Raw genomic sequence first — 12,743 nt, forward strand, 5'->3', positions numbered from 1 at the left:
GGCATACTCTATTTTGGTTGACCATTTTTTCTTTTACCTCATGGTTAAAGAGGTTCCTAGTTACCTCTTTTTTTTTTTTTTAAGATTTTATTTATTATTTTTAAAGGGGAAGGGAAGGAGAGAGGGAGAGAAATATCAATGTATGGTTGCTTCTCATGTGTTCCCTGATGGGAACTGGCCTGCAACCCAGGCATGTGCCCTGACTGGGAATCAAACAGCGATCCTCTGATTTGCAGGCCCGTGCTCAATCCACTGAGCTACACCAGCCAGGGCCCTGGTTACTTCCTTTTTAAAAAATATTTGTTTACTTTCTTTCATTCTATATAAGTTCTTAAAATTCTCTAAATCTCATATTCTTTATCTGTGAAATAAGGAATTTAGATGAGATTGCTTATTTCACTGTATGAAATATAAGCAATGGGGATACTATAAGCTAAAATATAATTTGAGGCAGCTTTCATATTTGTAATGGTGTATATTTCTGCTCCTTTGATAGAAATTTGATCCAATAAAAACATCTGGTATTCTTTTCCTTTTTATTTCATTTTCCACACTTAACTCAAAATGGCTGTTAAAAAAAAAATCCTTTGGAGTTATGGAGCCATCCTTTATAACCACTAGAGGTCAGGCTCTTCATAGACAGTTAATGCCCTCCAAAAGTTATCTGTGCACACAACATTTTTACTCTCAAATCATTGCATTTCATTAGGTTGTTCTGTGTTTCCATCTCCAGTCAAATGTGTTCTGTGGTACGTATCTATTTCAGTTACAGTGACTCCATCTTTGAGTACATGGTTGGCATTCTGATGTGCTGTTGGAGCAGGTGATCAGTGGTGCATGGAGTTCCCAGTATGAGCACTGTGGTAGCTTAACATTGTTTCCCTCTCAGTGTCATCTTATAATTCACATTTTTAAAAACTGAAATGCAAGTATATCTGTCTTTTGTGCCTCTTCTATAAGTAAGGGTATAGTTCAGTCCTTAACTTTCTTAAATTTTTCCTTAGATTATTTCTAAATGGTGTTTTTTTAAAAGATCTTTCTATAGTAAACTATTAAAATTGAATAATAGTTTTGGGATAAGGCAGAGATATTATAAGCAGGTCAATTAACAATAAATGAGTGAGTCACAGGAGACTATATATGAGGTGAATCCAAAATTTTCTCTTTTAATTGTTGTAAGAGCTGGAATTACTTGGTAATAGAAGAGAGAAATAGATAATACACAGCTCATATGCCTTTTGGCACCTCGTTTTGAATGATTATTTGTTTTTTAAGGTTATATTCTATCGATTATGCTATTACAGTTGTCCCAGTTTTCCCCCTTATCCCCCTCCACCCTGCTCCCCCACCCATGACCATGGGTCAGGCGTATCTGTTCTTTGACTACACTATTCTCTATGCTGTACTTTACATCCCCATAATCGTTCTGTAACTTGTACTTCTTAATCTCTTCTTTTTCGTCCATACCCCAGATACCTTCCCTTCTGGCAACCATCAAAATATTCTCTGTATCTATGATTCTCTTTCTGTTCTGCTTATTTATTTTGTTTTTGGATTCAATTGTTGATAGAAGTGTACTATTTTTTTCAATGGGGCTTTAAAAATTGTTCATAGACTCTTTTGCCCACATAATAATATAATTATTAATAGAGATATTTTTGGCAGTTTGAAAGTATTTTAGAAAAAAGTTACTTCTTTAAAAAACAAGTTTCCCTAAGTACATAAAACATTTTTATATACCAAAATATTCTGCAAACACTCTTTTGTTTGAGGGTATAGAATTTGGCTATACTATCCAGAATAATAACAAGTATCATTTATTAGTTAGATTGGTTTTTACAGTAAATGTTTTGTGGTAGTAATCTGTTATATGCAAAGAGATAATCTTAGAATAAATGTGACTTTCACTTTCTTTGAAAACATTGTCGTTGTCCGCCCCTTTGGGGGGCCTCATTTTGGCTCTAGTACGGAAGGCTGATCACTTTACTGTGCGGGTGTTCTGTAAGCACAGAGAAGCTCTCCTGCTTTCCTCCCTTGCCCCACTGTCTGCAATGACTGCATTGTTCTACACTCCCCCCAGCAAGGGTTCCAGTTTCTGTATGTCTTTGCCAGCACTTACTTTCCATTTTTCTGATTATAGCCATTCTAGTTGCTGTGAAGTAGTTACATTCACTTTAAAAAAAAAATTACCTCTGTGATCATTACAAAGTAATCATTTTACTTTGTAACAGATGTAGTCTGTTAGAACGGTATTGTACTTCTTTGATAACACTTTAATAATGAAGATAATTCTAGGCCGTTTATAATTCCTAGCAGATAAACAAATAATTATTCAGTGGTTTCTACCACAAGTATTATGTCTTTTAGAGGGCATGACAGTGAGTGAATATGAGCTCTTCCCCTCAAGGAACTAAAAGCATGTGCTGTAGAAGACATGTAGATAAACCCCGCAAAAGAAGCGGCATAATCTGCATGCCTGAAAGATGCACAGAGCATAGGAGGTGCTCACTATAGGGAGAGCCATAGCTAGTACACACAGAAAGAAGACAGCACTATTTGAGACAGGCCTCCAGGCATGAGTGGGATTTCAACAGCATGGATCCAGAGTGGTTTTCAAGAGGTTACGGAAGGGGTGTCTGACCCAGATCTGTGGGTGAGAGGGTTTATAGAGGATTTCTAGGAAATGGTTAATTGAAAAAATTGGGCTAAGGGATCCATAAATTTTTTAAAAACTCAAAACAAGAATAACAATATTTCAGAAACTCACTTGTTTATATTTTCCCAGCTTTTAAAAAAGGTAAAATAATTTTAGTATGGCAGGGATCTTCCATTAATAGTAACATGAATTTCTTAACATGGTGTTCTATAATCTTATAGGAAACATGTTTGGATTATTTTGATTAAATAAAGTGCCATGGTTCTTTATTTTCCATACATATATATATTTGTCATCATATACGTGCTCGGTGTTACACTAAAATATTTTGAAGATACATTAAGGAAACAGGATAATTTTAATTTTTATTAGCGCAGCACATTTACACAATTATTTCATATTCTGAGGAAAACTCACAGGGCAACAAATGCTGCTTTATGGAAGGTGAATTCGAGGTCCTGCGTGGTGACTGTACTGGAGCAGGGTCCACTGAATACTTACGTGGTTGTTTCCCTCTAGGTGGCGCTCTGGGTCTGTGTAGACGCAGCCTACTGAGAAGTGTGTGCTCTTGCTATCTTTGTTTTGCCTCTGTGCTCTATGGGGCTATAAATTTCATTTTAAGTAATTAAACTAAGAATCCCATAATATATCACATCAGCTACTCAATACACATTTGAAAAAGGAAATAACAAAGCAAATTAGAACAAATATTTATTTATTACATGCCTGTAAGCTTGGGGAAAGGGAAGAGAGAGGCAAGTGAACCTGTAATTACTGGACTGACTGGGTCTAATAAGTAAAGGTTTATTAGATTTCTATATTGTACTTCATTGTGTAGAATCTAGTCATATGTGAGATAGTTTCTTGGATACAGGATTAGTAATTTATCCCTATTTTTAATGTTCCATAAAAAATGTGGTTTTGAAAGGAGTAAAAATATTGCTTCTATACTGAGGATGGTGCTGTGGTTACTAGAAGAAAAGGCCTTTAGGGTTTACCAGTATGTGTACTTGTCAGTCCTCTTTTTCTCCCTCATCTTTTCATACTTTGATCCATGGTACTGTGGATCTGTGGCAAAGCGATGCATGTGCCGTGCCACTATATCAGAAGGATTCAGGACAATGTGGGTATTTTTATTTTTAACATGCTTTCTTCCCTTGACATCTGCAGAAGGGTCCCTGGTTTTCCCCCTTCCTTTCCTAATCATTCCTTTTTGTTATGGGTACTTCTTAAATATTGGTGTCTGTATTGTGTGTGTGTTTCAGTTCTGCATAATAGTCTTTAATATTTTTCTTAAGAAATTGAAAAGATAAATGCAGGGCATTTCAATGTGTTGACTGCATTATATAGCCTGAAAAATTTTTTGAAAAAGACTGTGTGGCTATAGAGAAAACAGTGGTAAAGAAAATGCAAAGGAAGGAAAATTTTCATAAAATACACAAAGTATCAGCGTGATAACTTGCTTTCCAGTGTTTCTCAGGAGATAGAATGCAAACCAGAAGGCTGTTTTATTTAGATTGGTTGTAAAACCAGACAAAAGAAATCTGCCACTTCAGAATATATATCGTAAAATCAAATATGAAAAATGAAAACTTGAAAATTAAATTTAAGTTTCCAGATATATAGAGTCCCTATGTTTTGACATGTGTAACAGGTTTTATGTTAGTGAAGTTGGTTATTTTTTCTAAGCTGCTTTACTACTGTACAAACTGACTAACCGTTCCAGTGGTTCTCTAAGGGAAGAAGTTAGGAACAACAATTTGCAACAGTTGTAAACAGTACTCTGCTAGGCCCTAATATTATCTAGTAACTCATGTCTTTGGAATTAAAAGTAGGTTTAAATGCTTAGTTTAAAATAATTTTTAAAAGACGAGCAGTAATTATCAACATAAAGTTGATAGAGTAATTGTTTCAGGAACAAGAATTACTGCAGCTTTCTTTATGTCCAAGAATATCTTGATCAACAGAGGCATATTTTTGAAAGTACTAATTTATTATGTTTATAGATTTTCTGACAAAAGGGTAAATTTTTTCACTTAGGGAACTTTCTTTTTAATGTCTTGACCACCCTTTAAATAGGCATATAATAAATATTTGTTCTAGTTTGTGTTATTATTTTCTCTCAAATTTGTACTGAGTGGCTGTTATATGTATTGATATGATTCATAGTTTATGCATCTTAATAACATGTTATTTAGCTTCCATGTCTTTGTATGTTTTTCAGTGTTCTTCTTGTGATTGACTTCTAGTTTCATAGCATTGTAGTCAGAGAAGATGCTTGATATGATTTCAATCTTCTTAAATTTATTGAGACTTTTTTGTGTCCTAACATGTGGTCTGTCCTAGGAAATGTTCCATGTGCACTTGAAAAGTATATATATTCTGCTTTGGGGTGAAAGACTCTGAGAATATCAATTAAATCCATTTGATGCAGTGTGCCATTTAAGGCAGGGGTGTCAAACTTACTTTCATCGGGGGCCATATTAGCCTCGCAGTTGCCTTCAAAGGGCCGAATATAATTTTAGGACTGTATAAATGTAACTACTCCTTAATAGTTAAATGAGAGCTTGGCACTGCCACTGGATAGAAACAAGGTGCTGGGCCAGATAAAACAAGGTGGAGGAGGGCTGGATTCAGCCCACAGGCCTTGTGTTTACCACCTGTGGTTTAAGGCCACTGCCTCCTAGTTGATTTTTCTGTCTAGAAGATCTATCCATTAAAGTCAAGTGGGTGTTAACCACGTCCCCTGCTATGACTGTCTGTCTATTGATCTGTCCCTTTATATTTATCAAGATTTGCTTTACATATTTAGGTTCTCCTATGTTGAGTATGTAAATGTTTACTAGGATTATGTCCTCTTGTTGGATCGTTCACTTTATCATTATGTAGTGTTCTTTGTCTCTTACTATAGCTTTGGTTTTGATGTCTGTTTTGTTGGATATAATGATTGCTACCCCAGCTTCTTTTCCTTTCCATTTGCATGACATACCTTTTTCTATCTCTTTACTTTCAGTTTGTGTGTATCTTTTGATCCGAGGTGGGGCTCTTGTAGATAGCATATATATGGTTCTGTTTTCTTACCTATTCAGCTTACCTATGTCTTTTGGTTGGAGCATTTAAGCCATTTACATTTAAGGTGATTATTGAAAGATATGTATTTCGTGCCATTTTATTGTTAGATTATTTTACTCTGTTTCTTCTCCTCCTCCTTTCTTCTTCCTTCTAGCAAGCCCTTTAACATTGGTTGCATCACTGGTTTGGTGTTAACAGCTTTTTCTTGTCTGGGAAGCTCCTTATTTCTGCTTTGATTCTAAATGATAGCCTTGCTATCATTAAAGTAGCCTTGGTTGTAGGTTCTTGCTTTTCATCACCTTGAATATTTCATGCCACTCCCTTCTGGCCTGAAATGTCTCTGTTAAGAAATCAGATGATAGTCTAGTTGGTGCCTCCTTGTATGTAACTACCTGCTTTTCTCTTGCAGCCTTTAGGACTCTCTTTTTGTCTTTAAGCCTTGCCATTTTAATTATGATGAGTCTTACTGTAGGCCTCTTTGGGTCCTACTTGTTTGGGACTCTCTCAGCTTCCTGGACTTGTGTCTTTTTCCTTCACCAGATTAGGGAAGTTTTCAGTCATTATTTCTTCCAAGTAGGTTCACTATTCCTTGCTCACTCTTCTCCTTTTGGTATTCCCATGATGCGGATGTTGGTACACTTCAGGTTGTCCCAGAAGTTTCTTAAGGTCTCCTCATTTTTTTAAAATTCTTTTTTCTTTTTGTTGCTCAGCTTGGGTGTTTTTTTCTACCTTGTTGTCCAAGACAGTGATTGATCTGCTTCATCTAATCTACTCTTTATTCCTTCCAGGGTATTATTTATTTCAGATACTACATTTTTTATTTCTGAGTGATCCTTTTTTTATGGTTTCTCTGCGTTTTTTTTCATGCTATTTAATATTCTTATAATCATTATTCTAAACTCTCTGATAAATTGCTTGCCTCCATTTCATCTAGTTTGTCTTCTGGGGAATTCTCTTGTTCTTTCATTTGGGGTCTCTTTGTCTTTTCATTTTGGCTGCTTCTTTGTATTTGTTTCTATTTATTAGGTAGATCTGCAAAGACTGGTTTAGACCTATGTCTGATGCTGCCTGTGACTCGCCCCAGACAACCTGTTTGGAGCTATACGCAATCCACAGCTCGTGGCTCCCTCTGCTGTGCTTGTTTATGTGCAGAAAGAACCAGGCTGCTCAACAAGTCTGGCTTTTACTGGCACTGGGACTGTGGGAGTGTCAGCTGAAGTCTCAGGTCTGCCTCTGCCTGCAGGCTATCTGTTAGGCTTTTATCAGTGAACATCTTCCAGCTACACTTCTGACTGGCAAGGCCTAAGCACCACCTGGTGGGACAAGAATGATTCCTGTGGGCAGCACTGTTGCTTCCCACAGGCTAATGACACTTGGAGAGGAGTGCTTGCCTGAGAAAGATGGTTCCTGCAGTGTGGGGAATAACTCAGCACAGGGATTCTGGTGGCTGTTCCTTCAGTTCTCTTCCCAGAGCCACCAGCCCCAGACTCTGATCGTATGTCTCCAGTCCACTCTGTCTTCCTCCTGCTGGAGCCCAGGGTAGATGGCTGCAAACAGAGTTTTGTGCATTGGCCCTTGGAGAGGCTCTCTGCATTTCCAGCTGTCTCTTGCTGGTGCATGGAAACCCTGCTGCTTTTCAAAGCCAGAATTTATTTGGGTTCTTTTCCCAGTTCTGGTACTGCAGGCTGGGGAGGCCAGCTTGGGGCTTAGACCCCACACTTCTCAGGGTGAACCACCCTGGCCACTGAAATATCCCTCCTGTGCCCAGGGTGCCTGTGGAAGCCCAGCCAACCCTCTGACACCTCCTCTGCATTTTCTGCTAGTCATGTTGCGTTGATGTGGTTTCTGCTTTCTGTCGTGGTTATAAGGCTTCTTTCCAGCTACTGTTCAGTTGGTTATTCAGGATGAGTTTTCTATAATTTAATTCCAATTTGGTTCTGGGAGGAGGTTTGTGAAGCTTCCACCTACTCCTCCACCATCTTGGGTCCCTCTCCAAGGGGCCCTCTCCAGATTTGGGTTTGTGCATCTTAAAAAACATATGCTAATAGAGCAGTTTTGAACTTCACTAAAGAAAATAAATCCCAAGATTTGAGTGATGAATAAGTATAGACAGATAATTCACAGAAGTGGTTTTTTTTAATCCTTTAAAACTTGACCATACACAAAAAGTTAAATGGTTTACAGAGTGGATAGCAGAAGTATCTTTAAGGACATAAATAGTTCTTGGTACATTAAATGATAAAATGATACCATACATGATTATAATGTGGTCAGTTGTATATGTGTAGCCAATACAGAAATAGGGAAGGCATCATTTTCTTTGATTTGTTGAGGGAGTCATTAATGTTTTAAAATCAGAATGTCTCTTGTTAAACCATTTTCTTATAATGCTATAATATCTTCATTAGAAACAGCAGAAAACAAAGCTTTTTTCTTTTCTTTTTTAAGAAGTTTTTATTTATTGTAGATAAAGGAAAGGGGAGAGAAAGAGAAAAAATCACCAGTTTGTCGTTCCACTTATTTATGGATTCATTGGTTACTTCTTGTATGTGCCCTACCCGAGGACTGAACCCATAACCTTGGCAATTGGGACAATGCTCTAACTACCTGAGCTCCCCAGCCAGAGTCAAAGCCTTTTTATTTGGTCAATTCCTTCAAATTATTTTGTTTTCACATAGGATAATTATTTTTTCTGCACTGGAGTTTTAAAAGGGGAAACCTGTGTTAAGGTATTTAAATACAGTATTATGTGCCAGTGTGGTGGCTGATGTTCTGGATCTTAGGTATCATGCTGGGAATCTACTCCTTTTTTCTGAGTAATGCTGAGATTGACTGAAGAGCTGTTGAAAATGAATGTGTAGATGACCACTTATCTTCCTCTGCTTTTTTGTGCCTTCGTAGGTACACGGACTATATCGCACGACGGGTGCTAGTTTTGAGAAGGCCCAACAGGAGTTCGCAACAGGCGTGATGTCCAACAAAACTGTCCAGACTGCAGCTGCAAACGCAGCTTCCACTGCAGCAACTAGTGCAGCTCAGAATGCCTTCAAGGGTAACCAGATTTAGAGAATCTGCAAACAACACACTGTTACCTTTTGGTGGTACTTTTTTCTCCAGTTACTGTATTCTATAAATATTTTTATGTTTAAAACACACAATACACACAGCATGTATATCTCTTATTCACTTGTGCATGGGTAAAAACCAGAAAAACGTCTTCATCTTATTATTTACCTAACAGTTTCTTAAGATTTTAGTGCCCCTTGCATAAAAAAAATATTACCTGCTAAATAAATATTCTCCATATTTTTTGGAGGATGAATGTTCAGCAATTGTTTCAGTGGTGAGACACTGAAATTAACATGGTAGTTATTATTAAAAATGCATTTAGTACTAGCTGCAGTCATTCTTTCAGGAATCTTATACTTAAGGGTTACACATTGGAGCAGAAAGTTATTGCTTCATTTCTCTTATTTATATTGAAAGAAATAGGCCATCAGAGACTTATGGATTTTTAAATTGGCTTGCTTTTTATCAGTTTCAGTCACCAGTGAAGAGCCTATGAGCATTCGTTGTAGATAATGTAAATTTTATCTTTTTCTTTTCTTTTTTAGAGTAGTTGATACTTTGATATCAATCTCTGATCTTGCATGGGCACCATGTTTCTTAAATTAAAAGAATTAGTATTTTGGGTTCTGCACTGCTTATGGTGGTAGGATTGGGAAGTTGTTTATAGAATTATAGAAACAATTTTCTATAATAATTTCTTTTAAATAAAAGTATATTGGGGTGCAACAAGAATATAATAGGCAGTGTATTACCCAAAAGAAAAGGTAGAAAATTGATGGAATAGAATGTAATGATGAGAATTCCTTTTTTTAAAAAATTTTTCAGTATTCATATTATAGTAAAATAGTACTGTATGGAAACTTTGGTATATTCTTGTGGCTACCCTTTTTCATTGAACTGAGATTGTATTTGGCAGCTCTTTTCTGGGGTGTGTGTATAATTTTTAACAGAGGTGTTAAAGTCTAGCCTAACTCCTTGTCCCTAAAGAACATACAGTATTTAAGGGGTTTTGTTTTAGCCTCTCATATCTAGTGACATTAAAAATAAAAAGACCCTGGCATACACATACTTGAATCCCTAACGCATCTCAGTCTTTCAATTTTTGAGGCTGACTATATCAAAAAAATTTAGTAGTAGAAAAAATAAAACATTTAACTTTCACCAAGCAAGAAAATATACAGTTGAATGCATTAATTATGAATATAATCATTTTAAAGTTGTTATTGTGCAGCACAGGAGTTCATTCTTACAGTATGCTTTTGGGTTGAAAGTTTGAATCATGTTTAATACTGATTAAGAGACCCAAGACATTTGTAAAGTAGTGATACTGTGTTTTTGAAGTCATTAGCTAATTTAAGATTACAGAGTAATAGGCAGTGATTTATTCAGTTTGATTTTAAGTAAGGATCATTTATTGGATCATATTATTTGAGACTGCACATCTATTATAAAAAAATCAGATGGGCACAAATGGTTAAATCCCTTTTTCTCTCCTCCCTAAGTCTGGAATGGGCTGGAAGGTGGTTCTCACTGTTTATGAAAGGGCTTTGCGTGGCGGTGCTGCTGGGTGACTCAGATCCATGCAGGTGGTGTTTACATTGGATTTATTTAGGACTTGACTGAAGTAATAAACTTGGAATATGTTTCTTTTATTTTGATGAACTCTTTGATAGGGTTCAGAGTATGAATTTAAAGCTGTTTATGAATATTTCTCATCAGCGATAATTTCCACCTACTTTCAACCAAATAAGTCAGTTCAAGTTTTTCAGAATCTATAATCTTATTGAAAATGTTTCATTTGTGTCCTTTAATTAAGTGTGGATTTTACAGGCATTCAAAACATTAACCACAAAATACAGCAAGAACGCTATGTCCATTATTTATATCTCAAGTCCATTTTTGTTTTCCTTTGAAGTACAACTAAAAGATGTAGCATAGAGACTTTTGGAAAATGTTGAGATACTTTCCTTCAGCAACAGAAGTGTCCATACCTATTCTGTAGAAATCCCCATTGTTAAATAGCTAAGAGTGATTACAACCAACAGTAGCTTTTTTGTGTGGATGGGGAACATGTCGTTATAAATTCAATTGTTTGGATTAATAAAAGCTTTTAAGAGAATTGTTTTTAAAAACATAAAGGTTCATTAAAATGATGGCAATGCTCACAGTTTGATAAGGTGTAGGGGGGTTAAATTCTTATGTTTTCTATTCCCTTAACAATAATTAGTAAAACAGTCATGTTTTCACTCAGCAAAAGACAGGCATTTGTTGAAGTGTTTTATATTTATCATCAACATTACCCAGAATCAGAGTCATGAAATGGTCTTCACAGGGTAACCAAGCACCCAGGTCATTTTTTAGTTTGCAATATTTAGTTGTGGCTGTTGTACTTAGAACTGAAGTTTGAACACTGGAAAATCATGTCTCAGTGATGTGTGATTTGGGACTTGGGTTATTTATCTAGGGATGTGTGTGTGTCTTGTTAGGGATGCGCTGCCATCCTGGTGACTGTCGCGAGTCGGTCCAAATGCCTCCATCTGTCCCTCTACTGTTGCATGTTTTCGGTGGTTTGGAAGTTTTGTATATTTATTGTATTAACACAGAGTGTTATAAAATAAAATGCTGTTTAGTGGATATTTGTATAATTTTAAATACTTTATTAGCACTTCAGAGGCAGAAATTATGCCGATGATTTAGTGTGTATAGAAATTCCACATTTGAATTTAAAAAAATAAGCTGTATAATTCTATCGTGCTAATCAAAATAAACATATAAAAGATTAGGTAAAATTCTCAGCAACATAAAATGACAGTGTTTCTGTTGCATTAGACCTTTGTAGGTAGTGGAACACGAGCTTCACTCATATTAAATATTTTGACCACTTTAAGGTCAAAATCAGACTGCCTAGAGATTCAGAGTGAGAGTGTGTTTTGTGGCCGAGATTCCCCAGTGGGTTCTGATGTACGCCTTTGCACCCGTGCTGCGTTGATGCACGTGTTCACGAGCTGCGTTGATCCGAGTGAGCCCGTGCTCTGTTTCCTGACCTCGCTGCCTGTTGCTGTTTTATGTGCTGATGGTAGTACCTGTTTGCTTTCTTACTTGGTTATTTAAAGAGGATGTTAAAATGTAATATAACATTACATTAATGGTGAATCTTAATTTGAGAAATATGTGCTCAGTTAAAATAGGAACAGCATTTTCAGTTCTCTGGGTGTTAGCTAAAAAACAAGTGAGTTTGGATTGTCGTTGGATATATATCTCCCTCGTGTGGAGAAGATACATGGTTTGCATTTTAGAGAGAATTTATGTTAAATTTTTTAGTTGTTTCTGTAAATTATAGTAGCATAATGCTTTTACAGTTATTGCCATATCTTTTTCTGAAAACACTGACATTATTAGCATTTAATTTTATCCTTATAGGTAAAGTCTGTGTTTGGACTTCTGGAAAATGTTAATATATAGAACTTATCATTTTACGTACATTTTACCTTTGGAATTACCATGACTGTCAAGCACCATTTCACTGTATCTCCTTCCGTTTTTCCCTAAGGAATGTGTTTAGAGGAATTTGTTGATTCCATATGATTAAGACCTTAGGGGTGAAATAAAAGTGGTTAATGTAAAAATAATTGAAGATGGTTAAAAATAAAAAATACCTTATTTGATAGATTTTGAAGTACCATGGTATACATTTATTTAGAGTAGAATAATATGTTGTAAAACATTCAAGTTGTATTAAGTGCTTATTGAACTAACAATTATATCTCAATGGGTAAATATGGAACAAAATGTGAAATATTTCCATTAGTGAGTTAGGGTACATTTTACAAAAACAGCATGCTTTTTGTATTGACTGATATTTTAAACGTTATTTTATGGTTTTATCACAGAGCTAGAAAGAAATCTGTAGAAATTTTCCAAGCCAGGCATTGCCGCTATTCTGTCC

General features: G+C 36.0%; 1 protein-coding gene across 1 annotated transcript in view; it reads left to right on the forward strand.

Annotated features, from left to right (window-relative positions):
• Positions 1-12,466, forward strand: part of SCAMP1 (secretory carrier membrane protein 1) — a 106,626-nt gene extending 94,160 nt beyond the window's left edge. Inside the window, exon 9 of the mRNA XM_037143701.2 lies at positions 8,630-12,466. Coding sequence (XP_036999596.1) covers positions 8,630-8,794 — 165 coding nt within the window. The 3' untranslated portion in view covers positions 8,795-12,466. The remainder of the gene's footprint in view (positions 1-8,629) is intronic.
• The last annotated feature ends 277 nt before the right edge of the window (positions 12,467-12,743 follow it).

The sequence above is a fragment of the Artibeus jamaicensis genome, unplaced genomic scaffold, assembly GCF_021234435.1.
Source record: "Artibeus jamaicensis isolate MK-2021 breed Jamaican fruit bat unplaced genomic scaffold, CSHL_Jam_final contig_373, whole genome shotgun sequence".
In the NCBI taxonomy this organism is placed as follows: domain Eukaryota; kingdom Metazoa; phylum Chordata; class Mammalia; order Chiroptera; family Phyllostomidae; genus Artibeus; species Artibeus jamaicensis.